This window comes from Suricata suricatta, chromosome 9 (assembly GCF_006229205.1).
Source record: "Suricata suricatta isolate VVHF042 chromosome 9, meerkat_22Aug2017_6uvM2_HiC, whole genome shotgun sequence".
In the NCBI taxonomy this organism is placed as follows: Eukaryota; Metazoa; Chordata; class Mammalia; order Carnivora; family Herpestidae; genus Suricata; species Suricata suricatta.
This window is the reverse complement of record NC_043708.1, coordinates 81,625,493-81,646,254: the sequence shown is the minus strand read 5'-3', so window position 1 is coordinate 81,646,254 and position 20,762 is coordinate 81,625,493. Positions and strand designations below refer to the sequence as shown.

The 20,762-nt window shown below is 41.2% G+C and overlaps 1 protein-coding gene and 1 pseudogene across 6 annotated transcripts in view; one reads left to right on the top strand and one right to left on the bottom strand.

The window, feature by feature from the left end:
* Positions 1–5,824: 5,824 nt before the first annotated feature.
* LOC115303033 lies at positions 5,825–5,964 on the bottom strand (annotated as a pseudogene).
* Positions 5,965–7,337: 1,373 nt separating this feature from the next.
* Positions 7,338–20,762, top strand: part of NDUFAF1 (NADH:ubiquinone oxidoreductase complex assembly factor 1) — a 53,661-nt gene continuing 40,236 nt past the window's right edge. For 3 of the 6 annotated variants that reach the window (XM_029950327.1, XM_029950328.1, XM_029950324.1), the window contains exons 1-3: positions 7,338–7,651; positions 11,617–12,256; positions 16,982–17,167. In XM_029950327.1, coding sequence (XP_029806187.1) covers positions 11,693–12,256; positions 16,982–17,167 — 750 coding nt within the window. In that variant the 5' untranslated portion in view covers positions 7,338–7,651; positions 11,617–11,692. The other 3 variants (XM_029950325.1, XM_029950326.1, XM_029950329.1) reach the window with 3 other exon arrangements.

Sequence of the window (20,762 nt, the reverse complement as noted above, 5' to 3'; positions counted from 1 at the left end):
TCTCTCTCTCTCTCTCTTTCTGTCTCTCTCTCTCTCTGTACCTGGGTGGCTTTCAGTTAAGTGTCAGATTCTTGATTTCAGCTCAGGTCATGATTTCATGGTTCCTGAGATGGAGCCCTGTGTAAGGCTCTGTGTGATAGCATGCAGTCTGCTTGGGATTCTCACTCTCTTCTTCTCTCTCTCTCTCTGTACCTCCCCTGTGTGTACATGTGCTCTCTCTCTCTCTCTCAAAATAAATAAATGAACTTAAGAAAAAGATTCTTTCTCTCCCTCTGCCCCTCTCCCCCCATTTGTGCTCTCTCTAAAAATATTAAAAAATAAAATTATTTTGGTATTTGCCAACGTTTTAGTATGATTAATTATTCTTGAGACCTGTATCATAACTGTAACACTCAGGAACACTAATACAAATGAATTCCATAATTTAAATTCTTTATCAAAAGCCAAACTTGTGGTTTATTTAGCAACAACCAAGATTCTCTGATGTATTATTACATTTAGGTGTTAAACATTCAATTGAGTACCTGTTCTGTGCCAGGCACTGAACTGGGTGCCAAGTAAACAGAGGTGAACACATCATCCTCATTTACGATCTCATAACATGGTTATTGAACTTTATTGAACACAGCCAAGCTTACTTTCACTCATGCAGTGTCTGCTGTGGCTCTCAGAGGCACTCTAGGGCAACTGTCCTCTTCTTGTTGGATTAGTGATGCAGGGTGTTTCGATGCTGCGGTGCCTTCATCTCAGTATATACTCTCACAGTAACTGCAGCGGAGGAAGAGAACATTGGATGGTCTGAAAGTCAAAATGAAATGCTTTGGCCTGAAATGGATAAATGTCATTTCTGTTCATAATCCATTTGCCAGAACCAGTCGTACGTTATGGCTGCCTAATTGTAAGGAGGCTGAGAGGTATAATCTTCCAATGTGCCTGGAGGGGTAGAAAAACTAGATAGGGGTGCCTGGGTGGCTCAGTCGGTTAAGCCTCCGACTTCAGACCAGGTCATGATCTCACCTTTGTGGGTTCGAGCCCCGCGTCGGGCTCTGTGCTGACAGCTCAGAGCCTGGAGCTATTTCTGATTCTGTGTCTCCCTCTCTCACTGCCTGTGCCTGCTCATGCTCTGTCTCTCTCTGTGTCAAAATTATATAAAACATTTAAAAAAGTTTAAAAAAAAAAAGAAAAACTAGAAAGAAAACCCTAGAAAATTCTACCTTATTAATATGTATGGATATACTTGCTCATAACAAATTTCATCTTAAAAACTTTTTTAAGTTTATTTATTTTGAGAGAGACAAAGACAACACTAGTGGGGAGGGGCAGAGAAAGAGGGAGACAGAGAATCTCAAGCAAGCTCTGTATTGCCAGCGCAGAACCTGACACAGGACTTGAACTCACGAACCCGGGAGATCATAACCTGAGCCAAAACCACGTGTTGGAAGCTTAACCAACTGAGCCACCCAGGTACCTCAACAAATGTCATTTCTTATTGTGGGTCACAGTAAAAAAAAAAAAATCTTTGAGAAAATACTGCTTCTTTCCCTCTGTCCTCACCACACCCTGCAATCCAAAGACATGCATAGACTTACCAGACCTGCATTCAGAGTCCATTACTTCTGTGAACTTAGTCAGGTCACTTAACCTCTCTGAGCTTCATTTGCCTCAGAGGCAAAAAAAGGGAAATCTTTTATAAGATTGTTGTAAGACATAAGAGACATGATATAGTAAATATTTAGATCCAGGCTTTACTGAGGGTGTGGATTTAGTCAATAGAAATTGTCACCGTCTGCCAATCAGAACTCTTACATTTCTTCAGATACAATGTCTGTTGCATAACGCCATGCCTTTCCGCATGTGTGCTTCCTTCCCTGGCTTTATTTTCCTCCTCTCTGCCTGTTAAATGCTTCATCATTCAGTACTCGTCATGTCCTTCCTCTCAGAACTGTTCCTTAAGGTGAGCAAAATAAGCAGATATGATACAGATAGTGGATAATGAGCACGTACCCTGGAGATAACTGGCAGTCATGGTGTGAATCCCAGCTCCACCACTTCACCAGCTAGGATAGGCCTGCAACTAGCAAGTTACTTAGTATTTCTAAGACTCAGTTTACTCACCTGTGAAACAGGTTTAATATTAGTACCTACTTCACAGGATCATTGGGAGGAATAAAAGGGAAAATACCCCCAAAATGTTAAGTTCAATGTCTGGCTCATTAGTGTTCATTACAGTCTTCATTACACCATCCCTGAAACTGGTACCTGCTAGAATTGCTCTCACACTGTGCTGCTATCATTTGTTTGGTGCCATGCCCTGTACTAGACTATGTACTTGCTGAGCACGGCCCCAGAGTTCAACAATAATAGCTAGGGGTTTTTTTTTTGAACACTTATTAAAAATCCTAAGAAATATGCTAAGCACTTTACATATATTATATCATTTAGTGTTAATTGGAAACTATATCAAGATCCTTATACCTATTAAGTAAGTTTGGCCAGGGCTGGACGACACCTCTGCCTCTTTTCTCTCTGCAACATAGATAGCTGCAGGGTTTTACTCATTCACATCCTAATGCACAGCAACTACAATGTCCTCTGGTTCCAGGTCTCCAGATGATGCTTTAAAGGTTCATTTCGCGGGCGCCTGGGTGGCTCAGTCGGTTAAGCCTCCGGCTTCAGCTCAGGTCAGATCTCATGTTCGTGGGTTCAAGCCCCGCATCAGGCTCTGTGCTGAGAGCTAGCTCAGCGCCTGGAGCCTGCTTCCGGTTCTGTGTCTCCTTCTCTCTCTGCCTCTCCCCCTCTCATGCTCTGTCTCTCTCTCTATCAAAAATAAATTAAAAAAAAAAAAGGTTCATTTCGCTTTGAGTGAGGCGGCAACTCTGTAGTGGCCTGTTCTTGATCTGCTTCACTGTGTTTCTTTTGTCATGTTATCATTTGAAGGCATTGACTGCCCTGTGTCTATAAAAAGATAGACCATCCTCTATTAGCTCCATTTCTAATTTGGATGGGTTTCAGTTTTGTTATGAACAAAGCTACAGTTACATTCTGGTGAAGCCTACTACTTGGATACTCCTGGGAGGCTAAGAAAGAAGATAGCACAGACCTAGTTGGGTTAATCAAAATAATAATATCTCTCAACCCTTTATCTTTATTCCCACACATCATGGCTGCATCCTCTCTTTTGCCTGCCATTCCCACATTGTTCCTTCTTGATTTGATCAATTTCCCTCCCTTCAGCTTCCCTTTCTCCACTGCTAATGAATACACACTGGTTTCCCACACTTAAACAGTTAATGAATAGGGAAATGCAAATCAGAACCACAATGAGATATCACTTCATATACTTTAGGATGGCTCTTCTTTTCTTTTTTTTAAATTCTTTATGTCTTTTATTTATTTTTGAGAGATAGAGGGAGACAGCACGAGCAGGGGAGGTTCAGAGAGAGAGGGAGACACAGAATCTGAAGCCGGTTCCAGGCTCTGAGCTAGCTGTCAGCACAGAGCCTGACGCGGGGCCCGAACCCACAAACCATGAGATCATGACCTGAGCCGAAGCCGGCCACTCAAACGACTGAGCCACCCAGGCGCCCCTAGGATGGCTCTTCTAAAAAAAAGAAACACAAATAGAAAATAACAAGTGTTGCTGAAGAAGTAGAGAAAATGAAACTCCTGTGCATGGGAATATCAGATGATGGGAATGTCAGATGGTGCAGCCACTATAGAAATCATTAGGGTCATTTCTTAAAATGTTAATTAGGCTCCATGCCCAACATGTGGCTTGAACTTATGACCCTGAGATCTGGAGTTGCATGCTCTAACAAATGAGCCATCCAGGTGCCTTGATTCCTCACATCTTAAACATAGAATTACCATTTGGGTTTAATAACCAAAAGAGTGAAAGCAGAGACTTGAACACATATTTGTACACTTATGTTCATAGTAGCATTTTTCACAATGTGCAAAAGGTGGAAATAAGCCAAGTTGCCAACAATAATGAATAGAAAAAGTGTGGAAAGTACATACAATGGAATGTTATTCACCCTTAAAGAGAAAGGGCGTTCTGGCACATGCTACAGTATGGTTGAACCTTGAATATATTATACAAAGTGAAGTAAGTCAGACACGGAAGAGCAAATATTGTATGACAGGCATCCCTGTCATATACTTTAAACTATAAATCTTTGGGGCACCTGGATGGTTCAGTCTGTTAAGCATCAACTCTTGATTTCAGCTCAGGTCATGAGCTAATAGCTCGGGTCATGAGCTAATGTTAATGAGATTGAGCCCTGTGTCTGGCTCTGTGTGGACAGCTCAGAGCCTGCTTGAGATTCTCTCTCTCCTTCTCCTTCTGCCCCTCCCTTGCTTGCACAGGCTCTCTCTCTCTCTCTCTCTCTCTCTCTCTCTCTCTCTAAATAAATAAACATTTAATAAAGTATATGACAAAATCACTACTTTCAAGATTTTACCCTCCTGTTGAAGAGAAAAAGATTTGTACATGTAAAACAATGAATGAGCAGTCTAGTTTTCATTTGAACATAATTGTTAGTGTTACAGTATAAAGCATAAGTATCATAGGGTATCAGAAGGAAAGCAATCATGAGATGAACCCATTAGGGAAAGTTTCTAAAGAAAACATGGGATTTAAGGTGTGTTCCCTTTTTTAAAGTTTATTTTATTATTTTGAGAGGGAAAGAGAGCATGCAGGGGACTGGCAGAGAGAGAGGGAGAGAGAGAATCTCAAGCAGGCTCCACATGGAGACCAGCACAGAGGTGTTAGACCCTAAATTACCAACCATTGTTTTCACTTGCCCACTTCATTCTGGTAACCCTAGGAAGGTAACTCGATAAACCTGTTTCTTAAGGTTCTGTTAAAGCAATCCCACCTGAAAAAGGCAAAGTCAACAGGTGAAAGTCATCTAGTCACTGCCCTGAGGTATAATTAGCTACCACCAAAGGCTGTAAGATGGTGATTGGTTACTCGGCTTATATAAACCCTGAGAGTCTTCTGCTCTGTGGGGTGCTCTTCTGAGGAATTACACCTGTTCGGGAGGGGCTGTTCGGCTGAACTAAAATAAGCACCTAGTAACCAACTCCATTTGTGTTCGTGGCTTCCATTCTCGGTGACTCGTATTGGGAAATAGGGTCCAAAAGAGGTAGATCCCATGAACAGCGAGATCATGACCTGAGGCAAAAACAAGAGTCAGATCCTTAATCCATTGAGCCCCTCAGACACTTCTAAGGTGTGTTCTAAATGGGTGGAGTCAATGTATCAATTAGAACCTACTGGTTGCTAGTGATAGAAACCCAACTCTGATATGGGTAAAAGAATTTGTGCTTAGAAGTCAGGGAAAGACTAAATGGCCAAGCCATGGGAAGATAATAGATGCAGCTGAGCCTCAGGAACAACCAGAACTGACAATATAAATGTTGAATGGGTCTCCGTTTATCCTTCCATGACCGTCTTTCTCAGCACCTTGATTTCATTTTCTCTTGCTACAAAACCACTTTTCTTCACAGTTTTACCAGTCAGCGAATCAGTTCTGCAGGAGCCACCAGGGTTAGACAGACTGTTTTCCAGTTTTACAGCAAAAAACCCCTCTGGGAATGACCTGATTGACCAGATCAGATGCTTACCACTGGACCAATCAGCTAAAGTAGGAGGAAGGGAGAGTCACATAAACACTTGAGATCAAAGTTTGGGAGGCAGAAGAGGGAGAAATGCTGGGCAGAAAAAATGTTAACTCCAATATGTGGAGCAATGAGTGTGGTGTAGGTAGACAGGAGCTAGGATGAGAAACAGGGTTAGAATGAAGGGCATAGATGGTATAGGAGATTTTGAAGGGCTTAAAATTTATGCATTGGAATATCTGGAGGCCAAAGGAATTTGGTGTCAACTCTGGGTGCCATATTGCAAACTGATAAGAACAGATACTACACTTGATCTTAGCCAAAAGGCCGAGAAGTGATGGGTGCCATATTTTAAAGTGGAAGCAGACAAACTATTGTGTTCAGAGTAGGGCAATCAGTAGATTGAATGTCAATTTGTATAAGGGCAATAACTATAGGGATATTTCTGGTTTTGGAAGGAAGGAGTGAAAATTCAGAGACGGCAAAGGGAATTCAGTAGGATGTAGGGTTGGTAAGAAAAGGTTTAAGAAGTAAGGATTTCCAGATTAGAAGGATGTGGGCATTTACAGAAACAGGAACATCAGAGGAGTTAATATAAATAAATATGATACATTCAGTTTTAGACATGCTGAATTTGAGATGCTAGTGGTGAATCCCACAGCTGGAACTGCTATCAAAGATTGGAAATGGGGGCACCTGAGTGGCTCTGTCAGGTTAAGTACCTGACTCTTAATTTCAGCTCAGGTCATAATCTCAGGTTTGTGATTTCCAGTCCCATGTCAGTCTCTGAGCTGACAGTGTGGAGCCTGTTTGGGATTCTCTCTCTCTCTCTCTCTCTCTCTCTCTCTCTCTCTCTCTCTCTCTCTCTCTCTGTCTTTTAAATTTCATAAAATATAAATAAAAAATAAAAAGCTCTTCCTTAAAAAAAAGAGGTTGGAAATGTATGCTGGGATTTAGGGAAGGAGATGAAACTGTACATAACTCATTTCTGAAATGAAAGAATCAGTGGTGGAGGCAGCTGTGGAAGGTTCAAGGTGGTAGGAGAACTAGGCAAGTTATCAGTCTAGAAAAGTCAAAAGCAGAATTTCAAGGAAGAGGTGGTGGAGAGGAAACAAGTGATGGAGGAAACTTGGAAAAGCCAATGAATTGTACTTGGTGGGGTCTTTCCAGAACGTTGGGAAAGACCGGAGTTAATTGCCGGGGGGTATAATTCATTCAGATACTTTCTAAGAGCTTAATTCCTGCTAGCACAATGCTAATTCCTGGGGACAGGAGGAACAGCATAGTTCTGGACCCAAGAAGCTCACAGGTCGCAGAGGAAGTGAGAAGTGAATACTTAAGATACTATGTTGAAACGGCTTCAAGATTGGTGTGCATTGGATACAGTAGAAGTTCTGCAGAACGGGTGACCCTACTAGGGCAGCATTTGGGGAGGACTGGAACAACAGTTTGCTGTCCAGGTGCGTGGTGCGTTTCCAAAGATGCCGCGGGGGCGATTTCAAGGAGATCCGGTCCTCTTATTCCATGTGCTGCTCTTAGGTTGTTTGCTGGAAGAGGCGGCAAGAGGGGACCCTGGTGCCCAGGGGCGAAAGGACGTTAGCAGTATTTGGGTCCTATTTGAAAGATGCGAGGTCGAGTTTGCAGCCTGAAGCAGGTATGCAGAAAGGGAAGGAGAAAAGCTTCTCTAAATCTGCCCCCACTTTTTCACACAGGGCAGAAAAGATCAGAAGGAGTGGAAGCGCAACCCTTTGGGAGACTCGTCGACCAAAACCCTCAATTCGCCTGGCTCCGGGGAAATCTTTTTACTCTTTTCCCGACTGAGCCTCAACCGGAACTCGAGTGCCCTAGGCCTGGTTTGACGCCGGACTGGAAAAGCAGATGGACCCACACGAAGGAAGTGGAGTACCCGGTCGGGAAAAGCGGAGACTCAGGTGGAAATCACTCGCGACTGCCGGTGGAGAGGCCAGCGGGCACCGGCGGGTTGTTGGCGGGTCCGGGACGTGAGAGGGCCACACAGGCCTAGCAGGTGAGGCCTGGCGGGGCTGCCTCGCCTCGGCACGGTCCCAACCGCTCCCCCGAGTCAGACCCGGAGTTAAAACACGGGAGCTCTAGGGTTAGTTTTGCCACTTACTAGCTGTATGATCTCGGGTAATTTATTCTTGGAACCTCCGTTTCCTCGTCTTTGTAATGGGAACAATTAGTTATAGCATCTCTCTCAGGGTTGTTGTGAGGAGTCACTGAAATATACCTACAACAGTGTCTAGCACATGGTAAGCCCTGGATATATAATCTTTACTAAGACTACTCTGTTTTAGCTCTGTGAGTTCCGTTCCCGTCAAAATTCATCAACTTCGGCCCAGGAGTATCCAGTTGATGGGTTTTACTTTACTGGTAAAAATACGAAGCAAAAATTTATAATTAAATTTACATTATTAGATAAGTAATAGCACTACTGATGGTTTGGAAAATAGGGTGAATAATGCTACTCATAATCCCATCCTACATACATTTAAGTCTTTTATCGCCCCTCCCAAAGCTTTTTTGTCTTTGCTTCTAATATTTGCCAGCAATTTGGACTCCTCCTTATTTGCCACTTAGTAATGTAGCCGGTGGTTGGGGTTCATGAGAATCTTTTAGGATTGTACAAATTCCATTTTATAGGATTATCATTTATTTCCTAAATTCCTTTATATGTATAGATAAAATTAAGCACAGTGAGGAAAATGGAAATATTACCCGTGATTCCAGGACCTCAGTTCAACTTTTTAATTTCCTAGTTCCCTTCTATTTTTAGTCTATGTGAAAATATACCGTTTACACGGTGTTCATTTATCCAGCAAATACTATTGGGTATCAGTTATGTTTAAGACATGGTACTTATGATTAAGGAGGTCAGAGTGACATAGATAAAAACACTTTTCTAATACTATGTAAGGGCTGAAAGAGGGGTAGGAACAGGTTCTTACGGGAATATGGAAGAAGAATAATGTCATTGCCCCCTAGTGGAAGGCCACCAGGACCATGCCTGTAGTTGAATATGAGTTTATCACAGAGAGAAAACCATGGGACATCTCAGTAAGAATGTTAAAAGGTAATTATTATTCGATTTAGGTTTGTGTTAAGTGATTTTGGGGAAAGTAGTCTGGAAGTGGAGGTAATTCTATGGGAATCTGAAATCTATATAGAATTAGGCTAATGAAATGACTGGTCAAGATAAACCAGTCATTCAACACACCTGGGTGACTCAGTCCGTTAAGTTTCCAGACTCTTAACTTTGGTTCAGGTCATGATCTCACAGTTTGTGAGATCCAGCCCAGCATCCGGCTGTGCTCTGACAGTGCGGAGCCTGCTTGGGATTCTTTAATTTTTGCTCTCTGCCCCATCCCGCTCACTTACACACAGTCTTTCTCAAAATAAACTTAAAAAAAAAAAAAAGATATGCTAGTCATTTGTATTAGCCATGATAGAATATTTGGTCACTTTTTTGGTTTCAACAGTGGAAACTTTTTTTTTGTACGTTTTTCAGACAGGATTACAGTTCGTCTTTCTTTAATTATTATTTTATAATTTTAGAGAGAGCGTGGGTAAGCAGGGGAGAGGGGCAGAGGGAGAGAAACTGAGAATCTTAAGCAGGCTCCATGCTCAATGCAGAGCCTCACACAGGGCTTTATCCTATAACCCTGGGATCATGACCTGAACCGAAATCAAGAATCAGATGCTCAGCCGGCTGAGCCACCCAGGTACCCCTACAGTTAGTCTTGATGGAGCTGAGGTTATTGCCCATGGATATGAAGAGAAATCAGGTCAGGAGCTGGGCACATTTTGGAGGGCCTTGTGTACTATTTTAGAAGTTTGAGTTTCTGGAGGGGAACTGCTGACTTATTATAAGGGGAGTGCAGTCTTACTTAGACAAATCGCTTTTGTTGCCTGGCAAAGGATAGAGATAGAGGAGATCAGAGACAGGGAGATGTGCTAGAACTTTGCTACTTAAAGCAGTTGGTCTATGGGCTAATGACAAGGGCATCACTTTGGGGCTTGTTAGAAATGCAGAATCTCAGGCATTATCCTATACCTATTAAATCAGAATGTGCATTTTAAAGTGATTAAAAATAGTTTTTAATGCTTATTCATTTTTCAGAGAGACAGAGTACAAGTGGAGGAAAGGCAGAGAAGAGAGGGAGACATAGAATCCAAAGCACGCTACAGGCTTCTAGCTTTCAGCCCTGAGCCTGATACGGGGCTCAAACTCACAAACCATGAGATCATAACCTGAACAGAATTTGGATGCTTAACTGACTCAGCCAGAATCTTCACTTTAACAAAAATCTCCTATGATTCATAGGCATTTAAAAAACTTTTTAGCACATATATTTTTTTAAAATTTTAATGTTTATTATTTATTTTTGAGAGAGACACACACACACACAGAGCATGAGCAGGGGAGGGACAGACAGAGAGGGAGACACAGAATCTGAAGCAGGCTCCAGGCTCCAAACTGTCAGCACAGAACCCTGTGTGGGGCTCGAACTCATAAACTGGGAGATCATGACCTGAGCTGAAGTTGGATGCTTAACCAACTGAGCCACCCAGGCACCCCTATTATTTTTAAATGTTTGTTTATTTTGAGAGACGAGTGAACAGAGAGAGAGGGAGAAACAGTCCCAAGCATGTTCTGCTCTGTCAGCTCAGAGCCCAGCATGGGGCTCTATCTCACGAACTGTGAGATCATGACCTGAGCCAAAGTCAAGAGCTGGATGCTTAACCCACTGAGACGGACCAGTTCATAGGCACTTTAAAGTTTGAGAAGGCCTTTGTTGCAGAGTTAACAGTAGTTCTGATAAGAAGCAATAACAACCTGATGAACCAAGGCACTGATTGAAGAAGTGGAGAATTATGGAGGTATTATTAAACAAATTACAAGTTTCCTGCTTGCCTGGCCCCATCCTGGGAGTGGAAGTACCACAGTGAGGATGGTCTCCCCAACCAGACTGGAAGGGTCTTGATAGAAGAATAACAAGGAGGGGCGCCTGGGTGGCTCAGTCAGTTAAGCGTCTGACTTTGGCTCAGGTCATGATCCTACGGTTCATGGGTTCAAGCCCCACGTTGGGCTCTGTGCTGACAGCTCAGAACCTGGAGCCTGCTTCAGATTCTGTGTCTCCCTCTCTCTCTGGCCCTCCCCTGCTCATGCTCTGTCTCTCTCTCACAAAAAATAAATAAATGTTAAAAATATTAAAAAAATAAAAAAATTAAAATCCAGCATAAAAATTTGCTTTAAGATGAACACAATCTTTTAAAACTTTTTATTTTTTAAGTTTCTTTATCCAAGTTAGCATATAGTGCAATTTCAGGAGTAGATTCCTTAATGCCCCTCACCCATTTAGCCCATCGCCCCTCACAATCCCTCCAGTAACCCTCTGTTTGTTCTCTGTATTTAAGAGTCTCTTATGTTTTGTCCTTCTCGCTGTTTTTATATTATTTTTGCTTCCCTTCCCTTATGTTCATCAGTTTAGTATCTTAAATTCCTCACGAGTGAAGTCATATGATATTTGTCTTTTTCTGACTAATTTCACTTAGCATAGTACCCTCTAGTTGCAAATAGCAAGATTTCATTCTTTTTGATTGCTTAGTAGTACTCTGTTATATATATATATATATATATATATATATATATATATATACATACACACCACATCTTCTTTATCCATTCATCCAAGATGAACACAACCTTTTGAAGCACATACTTGGATTATTTTGGGGTAATAATTGACTCCATAAAGGGGGCCTGTGTTTCTCTTCGTTTTGTCATTTTTCATGAGGCATTGGGATGCTTTATATACCACACAAACAATATTATGCTCATATTAGGCCCTGGGAAGTGTAAAGAATTAGAAAATAAGTTTATTAATTTCACAATACATGTCTTTGTTGAATTTGAAATTGTGGTGCAGTCATTGCTACCCTGGTAACTCTTCAATGTCTTTTCTGTTCTAGGTGGAATTGAGCTATTTGCTGAAGCTTCTTTCCCTCATAGCTCAGAGAGAAATTTACATTTGGACATTATCTTACCATGGCTTTGGTTCACAAGTTTCTGAGTGGCACTTATATGTTCAGAAAATGCCCAAAGCCAGGTGTTGCCTCATGTCCATTTTTGGGTACTCGCTTTGTAGACTATTGTTCTAGTAGTCTTCAGAAACCCGTGGCTGGTCCTGGTAAAAACTCCTCTGAAGGAGATTTGCAAGGACATCACCAGAGAGAAGTTGCTTTGAATATAACTTCTCCAGAGGAGAAATCCGAAGTTAGTTTTGATAAAGCAATTAAAGACGAAATAAAGAGCCATTTTAGGCGTTTGAAGGATGATATTGTGAATTATTGGATAGGCCCTGAAGGCCGCCCTCTGCATGAAGTCTTGCTGGAACAAGCCAAGGTCGTCTGGCAATTCCGTGGAAAAGAGGACTTAGATAAGTGGATAGTGACTTCTGATAAGACGATAGGAGGCAGAAGTGAAGTGTTCCTGAAGATGGGTAAGAATAATCAGAGTGCACTGCTGTATGGAACTCTGAGCTCTGAGGCGCCTAAGGATGGGGAAAGTGGCCGCAGTGGGTACTGTGCAATGATATCCAGGATTCCAAGGGTAAGTGAAGCCCCAGAGCGTCAGTGTTCCATTGAATGGGGGTGAATTTCTTTGTAGCATGAACTGTAGCAGATAACATTTTCGTTTGTTTTTTAAACAAAATACTTTTTTTTTAGGTTTATTTTTTATTTTGAGAGACTGAGAGCACGAGTGGGGGGAGGAGCACAGAGAAAGGGAGGGAGAGAGAATCCCATTGTGGGGCTCGAGCTCATGAACTGTGAGATTATGAACTGAGCCAAAATCAAGATACTTAACTGAGTCACCCAGGTGCCCCAAGAGATAGTTTTTATTTCTGTAAATGAAAACTCCTGGCAGGTCATCTCTGTCATTGGGGGGTAAGTAACTACAGGGCACAGGTGTAAAGCAAAAGCATTTGGGGGAAGTGGTTCCTGAAGAAGGGCTACTTATTTCTGGGCATCATTTTGGGTCAGGGTGGGGCCTTCTTATGTTTGAGGAGGCCTGAGGTGTCAGACATTTGAACAGTGATCTCAGGAGATGTGTGTCTTCTTTAATAGACTGCAAACCCTGTGACGGCCAGAGGTTCCTTAGGGTAGATGCAGGATCAGCATGTTGCTTTTTTTTTTTTAAGTAAACTTCATATTTTAGAATAGTTTGAGTTACTGAAAAGTTGTGCAGATGGTACAGAAGGCTCCATATGCCCCTCACTCAGCTTCTCCAGTTATTGCCATCTTACATTGCTGCAGTACATTTGTCACAGTTAGGAAACCAACATTAGTACATTACTATTAACTAATTCCAGACACTATTTGTATTCCACTAGTTTTTGCACTTGTACTTTTTCTGTCCCAGGATCCCAGCTGGACACCACATTACATATAGTTGTCATGTCTCCTTAGGCTCCTCAGCTAGTTTGTTAGTCTTCCCTTAGCTTTTCTGAGAATTTGAGAAATCCTCGCCGGGTATTTTGTGGAATGACCCTCAGTTTGGGATTTTCTAATGGTTTTTTCCTCCTTGTAAGACTGGATTTTTGGTTTTTTTAGGAAGAATGCCACAGAGTTGAAGTGCTGTTCTCATCATATCAGAAGTACATGCTAGCAGTGTGACTTATCACTGATGTGTTAACCTTGATCACCTGGTCAAGATAGTGTGTACCAGGTTACTCCATTGTTACTATTTGTTTTTCTTCTTTGATACTATTTTTTGGAAGCAAGTCACTAAATGCATCCTACATTCAAGGCATGGGGTTAAGTTCTGTCTTCCTTTTTTATTTTTTTTTTTAATTATTATTTTTTTTTTTTGAGAGCGAGAGAGACAGAGTGTGAGCAGTGGAGGAGCAGAGAGAGATGGAGACAACAGAATCCAAAGCAGGCTCCAGACCCTGAACTGTCAGCACAGAGCCCAACATGGGTTTCAAACTCATGAACCATGAGACCTGAGCCAAAGTTAGATGCTCAATCCACTGAGCCACCCAGGTGCCCCAAAGTTCTGTCTCCTTTATTAAAGCAGTGGTATTTTCATAAGTTATTTGGGATTCTTCAGAGTTGTTTTGTTTCTTCTCCCACATTTATTTAGTCAGCCAGTCATTTTGTATGGGCTTATACTTCGGTTTATAATCCAGTGCTATGGTATTTATTTTGTTGCTCAAGTTGTTCCAGCTTTGGCCATTGGAAGTTCTTTCAAGTTGGTTTTTGTCCCTTTGATATGCCTTTTTTTTTTTTTTTTTTTAGCACTTTTTGGCACTACAAAATGCTCTAAGCACATTTTCTATTTTCTCTGTCCCAACCCTAGAATTAGCCATTTCTCAAAAGAGCCGAGATTCCTTATTTTGGAGAATGGTATTAGAAACCCCAGATCTGGGTGCTGAGTATGCTTGTTGACTATACTTCCAGGACCTCTCAGTGGACACAGCAGGAAATACAGGGATGTATACCAACCTGTGGAAACACACGTCTGTAACTATTTCTGTAGAAGCCAAGTAAGAGTTATACCATGCTGACTCTCCTATAGTACCATCTGGTTCATTCTAGGGGTCTCCCTCTTGCTTATCTATAGTCCCACTGTAATAATGTGAGAAACCTGTTTGCCATCATTTACCATCAATTTACCTATTAATTCAACCCCAGTGTACATGCAAAGCAGTTTCAGAAGATTTTATTTCTATTAAAATTGTTTTTTAATGTTTACTTATTTATGAGAGAGAGAGAGAGAGAGAGACAGAGAGACAGAGTGTGAGCAGGGGAGGGGCAGAGAGGGAAGGAGACAGAGAAGCCAAAACAGGGTCCAGGCTCTGATCTATCAGCATAGAGCTGGACGCAGGGCTTGAACCATTAACTGTGAGATCATGACGTTAAGTTGGATTCTTAACCATCTGAGCCACCCAGGCACCCCTATTTTTTTAATGTTTATTTTTTGAGAGAGAGAGAATGTGAACTGGGGAGGGGCACAGAGAGAGGGAGACACAAAATCTGAGCTGTCAGCACAGAGCCCAATGCTGGGCTCAAACTCATGAACCATGGGATATTGACCTGAGTCAAAATCAGACGCTTAACCAACTGAACCACCCAGGTACCCCAGCAGTTTCCCAACTTTTAACTCATAACCCTGTGAGAAACAACTTTACCAACTAGAGTACAGTGGTTATGTATAGTTTCCTTTGTTTTTAGTTTTACAGTTTCACATCAGAACACTATTTTCCAGAGTTATTTAGGTTAGCTCCTTGGTCTTACCACCAGTCTATGGCTTTTTGCAAATTTGCTGACCAGGTATTGTCTCAGGCCTGCCTGGACAGGCTCTCAGGCCTGGCCTTGGCCACGACCCCTGGATGTTTGCTTGGATGCTGTGCTCTAAGGAGAAAGGCAAATGTTAGGAATAGTTACCAGGGTCCCTCTCTCCAGATAATGATGAGAAAGAAAAGTATGCGTTCTTTCGGAGATGACAAGTATGCATACAAAGATTTTTTTTTTCAGTGTCTGAAATCCACAGAATGGATTTGGTCATTCCACAGTAGAAAATAATTGTATGGGTCGATAAACACTGTGGAGTAATGAAAATAGGTAATAAAATTTATTAAGTGTGCCTTGCTAGTTCTCTTGATACTTTGTATACATTTATATCATACACACACACACACACACACACACACACACACAAATCCCTTTAATTCCTCAAAATAATGCTGTAAGGTGTGGTCATCCTAATTTTACAGATGAGGAAACTGAAGCTTTGGGAGAGTTAACAACTTGTCTAAAGTTATACAGGTAGTAAAAATAGTTCTTATCTAAGCACTGCTATTCTTGAAATCAAATTACCCCTGAGAATGCTATAAATAAACACCTTTTTAAATTAACACTAAATTCCACTTCCATGAGAGACACTATTGGTAGTTGTCAAGAATACAGAGTTTGGAATTAAATGGCACTGGATTTACCATTTCCTAGTTGAGTGCTCAGTTTCTTCATTTGTAAGCTGGAACACAATGATAGTACCTATCTCAGAGGGCTGTGAGGATGAAATTATGCATTCACATTGCTTAATGTAGGTTTTCAGTGCATGGTAGCTATTGTTATAAAATAACAGTTTTAAAACTCGAGCTTTTTCCATAGTTTTCTGATTTATAGGAAGGCAACTGTCATGCCCACTCAGAATCCATTACTCTATAGGACCAGGGGAAAATAGGTACATACAGTAATTCATTTCCATTCATCAATACTTATGAATGTCTACCACACATCAACACTGTCCTGGGCCAATCATGTCCTGAACATTACCTTTGAAATATAAATACTGGGGCCCTGGGTGGTACATTTGGTGAAGCGTCTGACTCTTGATCTCAGCTCAGGTCAAGAGTTTGAGCCCTGTGTTGGTCTTTGTGCTGACAGTGTGAAGCCTGCTTGGGATTCTCTGCCCCTCCCCCAATTGTGCATGCACATGCATGCTATCTCAAATAAATAAACATTAAAAAAGAAAAGAGTAACGTAAATACATTGTCAGTATTCTATGCTAAAAAAAGATTCCCCAGATTTATCTGCCTGTTTATGGTGGTAGAAAGCCAGAATAGGTAGAAAAATGCCAGTGGATCCTTTTGTTTTTATGTTATAATTTATTTTTTGAGTCATCACCACTACTCTCAATGAAAACATACATCCAAACTTATTTCATTTTCTGAATAGTTAGGGAAGCTAGAAATCTAAAGGATAATTTCATGGATGCAGAACATCTACACCAAGTGTCTCATTTCTATAGTGTTGGAAAGAGAGAAGACCATTTTGTTTAATCCTCTCTTTCCCCTATATTTTTAAAAATCCACAGAAACTGACTTTTTACACAAAGTCAGTTTTGTTCCCTAAGAGCAGGTAGAAATAAAGCCACTACTCTTCCAGATCCCTGTCTAGAATGAGGTGGTTCTTCACAGAAAAGAAAATCTTTTTTTTAATTAATTTTTATTTTTATTTTTTTCTTTTATAGTTTATTGTCAAGTTGATTTCCATAGAACACCCAGTGCTCATCCCAACAAGTGCCCTCCTCCATGCCCGTCACCCACCTTCCCCTCTCTCCCTCCCCCATCAGCCCTCAGTTTGTTCTCAGTTTTCAAGAGTCTCTCATGGTTTGCCTCTCTCTCTCCAACTGTTTTTTTCCCCTTCCCCTCCCTCATGGTCCTCTGTTAAGTTTCTCCTGTTCCAGTGGATCCTTTTGATGCTTCAAAAGGTGACTAATTTTGCTAGTAGAGGAAAATAGATGAAATTAATTTTCTTTTCTATACCTTAGGGCCCTTTTGAGAGAAAGAGGTCTTATGATTGGTCCCAGTTCAACACTCTGTATCTCCGTGTGCGTGGAGATGGTCGGCCTTGGATGGTGAATATCAGAGAGGACACGGATTTAATCCAGAGGAAGAATCAGATGTATAGTTACTTCATGTTCACCCGTGGGGGGCCCTACTGGCAGGAGGTCAAGGTAACAGCACAAGTCTTTACATTGTATGAAAACGAAGTCTTTTAAAATCAGGGTTATACTGTAGTTTTTTTTTCTCTTACTCCCTTTTGGAAGGTGTGGAAAGAGAAAAAAAGAAGATCATGTAGGGGTGAGGTTGATATAAGTGATTTTTTCTTTAATGAATATAAATGTTAGTTTCCTAATCACTAAATATTTCTGAGAAGGATATGGCCAGGTTCTTGGTGAATCATGAGTACATCTTTGCTCTGTGCCCAAGTAGATGTTTCTTCTTAAGTTTCCACCACATCCCCTCTTTCAGGCAACTCTATTAGGCTCATATCCCCAACTTAGGAGAAAGTCTCCCTTAAGAGCAATAAATACGTCATATTTTACAATAATTAAATTTTTTATTCATTTCTTGGTAATATAAGGCAGTGTTACTTGATGAGAGTAAGCTTTAAGAAGGTAAAAATGTTAACCTAGAGGAAAAGAAGTGGAAATTACGGAAATGAATTTCAACTGCCCATTCTTTTCTTCTGTCTACTGAAGGTTTTTAATACATAAACTCAAAAGAAAGCCCCTGTTTTGCTTAAACTTAAACCTGAGGATCATTCTAGATTTATTTCTCCCTTACTCAAATATATTCTGTTAGCATATCCTGTCACCTGTACTTCTAAACTGCTCCCAGAGTCTTACCATTCTAACCATTTCTCCCACTCACTCTAGTCCAGGCTTTTGGATTACTACAGCAGCCTATTTATGGCTTTCCCTTGTTCTCCTGCCCCCTAAAATCCACTTCCACCCAGCTGCCGGAGTGATCTAGTACATAGTGCAGACCACATCAGTCACATGCTTGAAGCTCTCCAGTGGGTTCTCCTTACAATTAGAAAAAAGCCCAAACTCCTTAACATGGCCTACTGGACCTACAGTATCAGACCCCTGTCTTCATCCTCAGTCTCCCTTCCTACCTTCCTCCTCCATACTGGCCCTTTTCTGTGTATCAGATCCAACAAGCTCTCCTCCATCTCAGAGCCTTTGTACTTCATGTTGTATCTGCTAGTATGCTCTTCACCTGCTTTGTCTTTCCTGTCATTGACCTCTCAGCTCAAAAGGTGTAGGAGAGGCCTGACCCCTGTAGTTAGAGTTGTACCCTCTAACCCAGGCACTTTGAGTAATAACACTACCCTGTTTACTTTTTTTATAGAACTTATCACTAAGTAAAATTATTTTGTTCATTCACCTCTTTGTTTATTGTCACTTTCTACCCTGCTCCCCTGGAACATAAATTCTGTAAATTCTCAGAGGAGGGACCTTGTCAATATTGTTCATGGCTGTTTCCCCTGCACCTGAACAGTGTGCCTAGCATGTAACAGGGACTTAATGTATATTTCTGCATTAATAGAGTTATGTAAGCAAAAATATTATTACATATGTTACACTTGTATACAAATAATATATATAACAAACTATTACTTTAAAATGTTTGTTTATTTTTGAGAGAGAGAGACAGAGAGAAGGGGAACATGTAAGCAGTGGAGGGGGAGAGAGAGTGGGAGATGGAGGATCTGAAGCAGGCTCTGTGCTGTTAGCACAGAGTCCAAATAAAGGATCGAACCCATGACCTGAGCCAAAGTTGGATGCTTAACTGACGGAGCCAACCAGGTGCTCCAGTATAGTGAATTATTAAAACAAGGATTATAGAAAATTTGGAAAATGCCAAAAAGGAAAAAAAATGTTGTATCCCAGTGTTTTACCACTACCCAAAGGTAAAATACTTTTAGTGTATATGTTTTAGATTTTTCTTTCTTTTTTTTTAATTACTTAATTATTGTTTAATTTACATCCAACTTAGTTAGCATACAGTACAACAGTGATTTCAGGAGTAGATTCCTTAATGCCCCTCACCCATTTAGCCCATGCCCCTTCCCGCCAACCCCTCCAGCAACCTTCTGTTTGTTCTCTGTATTTAAAGGACTCTTATGTTTTGTCACCCTCCCTGTTTTCATATTATTTTTGCTTTCTTTCCCTTAGTTCATCAGTTTAGTATCTTAAATTCCTCATGAGTGAAGTCCTATGATATTTGTCTTTCTCTGACTAATTTCACTTAGCATAATACCCTCTAGTTCCGTCCACGTAGTTGCAAATGGCAAGATTTAATTTTTTGATTGCCAAGTAATACTCCATTGTATGTGTGTGTGTGTGTATGTGTGTATGCTAATTTTTTTTAAATAATTTATTGTCAAATTGGTTTCCATATAACATCCAGTGCTCTTCCCCACAAGTGCCCTCCTCCATCACCACCACCCCTCTCCTCCCTTCCCCCTTCAGCCTTCAGTTTGTTTTCAGTATTCAATGGTCTCTCATGATTTGCCTCCCTCTCTCTCCCCAACTCTTTTTCCCCTTTCCCCTCCCTATGGTCCTCCATTAGGTTTCTCCTGTTCTCCTTTTAGACCTATGAGTGCAAACATATGGTATCTGTCCTTCTCTGCCTGACTTATTTCGCTTAGCATGACACCCTCGAGGTCCATCCACTTTCCTACAAATGGCCATATTTCATTCTTCCTCGTTGCCATGTAGTACTCCATTGTGTATATATACCACATCTTCTTGATCCATTCATCAGGTAATGGACATTTAGGCTCTTTCCATGATTTGGCTATTGTTGACAGTGCTACTATGAACATTGGGGTGCATGTGCCCCTATGTGTCAGCACTTCTATATCTCTTGGATAAATCCCTAGCAGTGCTATTGCTGGGTCATAGGGGAGGTCTATTGATAGTTTTTTGAGGAACCTCCATACTGTTTTCCACAGCGGCTGCAGCAGTGTACATTCCCACCAACAGTGTAGGAGGGTGCTCGTCTCTCCACACCCTCGCCAGCATCTATATAGTCTCTTGATTTGTTCATTTTAGCCACTCTGACTGGCATGAGGTGGTATCTCAGTGTGGTTTTGATTTGTATTTCCCTGATGGTGAGTGATGTTGAGCATTGTTGCATGTGCCTGTAGGCCATCTGGATGTCCTCTTTGGAGAAATGCCCATTTCTTTCCTGGGTTATTTGTTTTTTGGGTGTGGAGTTTGGTGAGTTCCTTGTAGATTTTGGATACTAGCCCTTTATCTGATATGTCATTTGCAACTATCTGTTCCCATTTTGTCAGTTGCCTATTAGTTTTCTTAATTGTTTCCTTTGCAGTGCAGAAGCTTTTTATCTTATGAGGTCCCAATAGTTCATTTTTGCTTTCATTTTCCTTGCCTTTGGGGATGTGTCGAGTAGGAAATCGCTGCAGTTGAGGTCAAGGAGGTTGTTTCCTACTGTCTCCTTGAGGGTTTTGATGGTTTCCTGTCTCACATTCAGGTCCTTCAGCCATTTTGAGTTTATTTTTGTGTATGGTGTAAGAAAGTGGTCTAGTTTCATTCTTCTGCATGTTGCTGTCCAGTTCTCCCAGTGCCATATGCTAAAGAGGCAGTCTTTTTTCCATTGGATACTCTTTCCTGCTTTGTCAAAAATTAATTGGCCGTACATTTGTGGGCCCAGTTCTGGGTTCTCTATTCTATTCCATTGGTCTGTGTGTCTGTTTTTGTGCCATTACCATACTGTCTTGATGATGACAGCTTT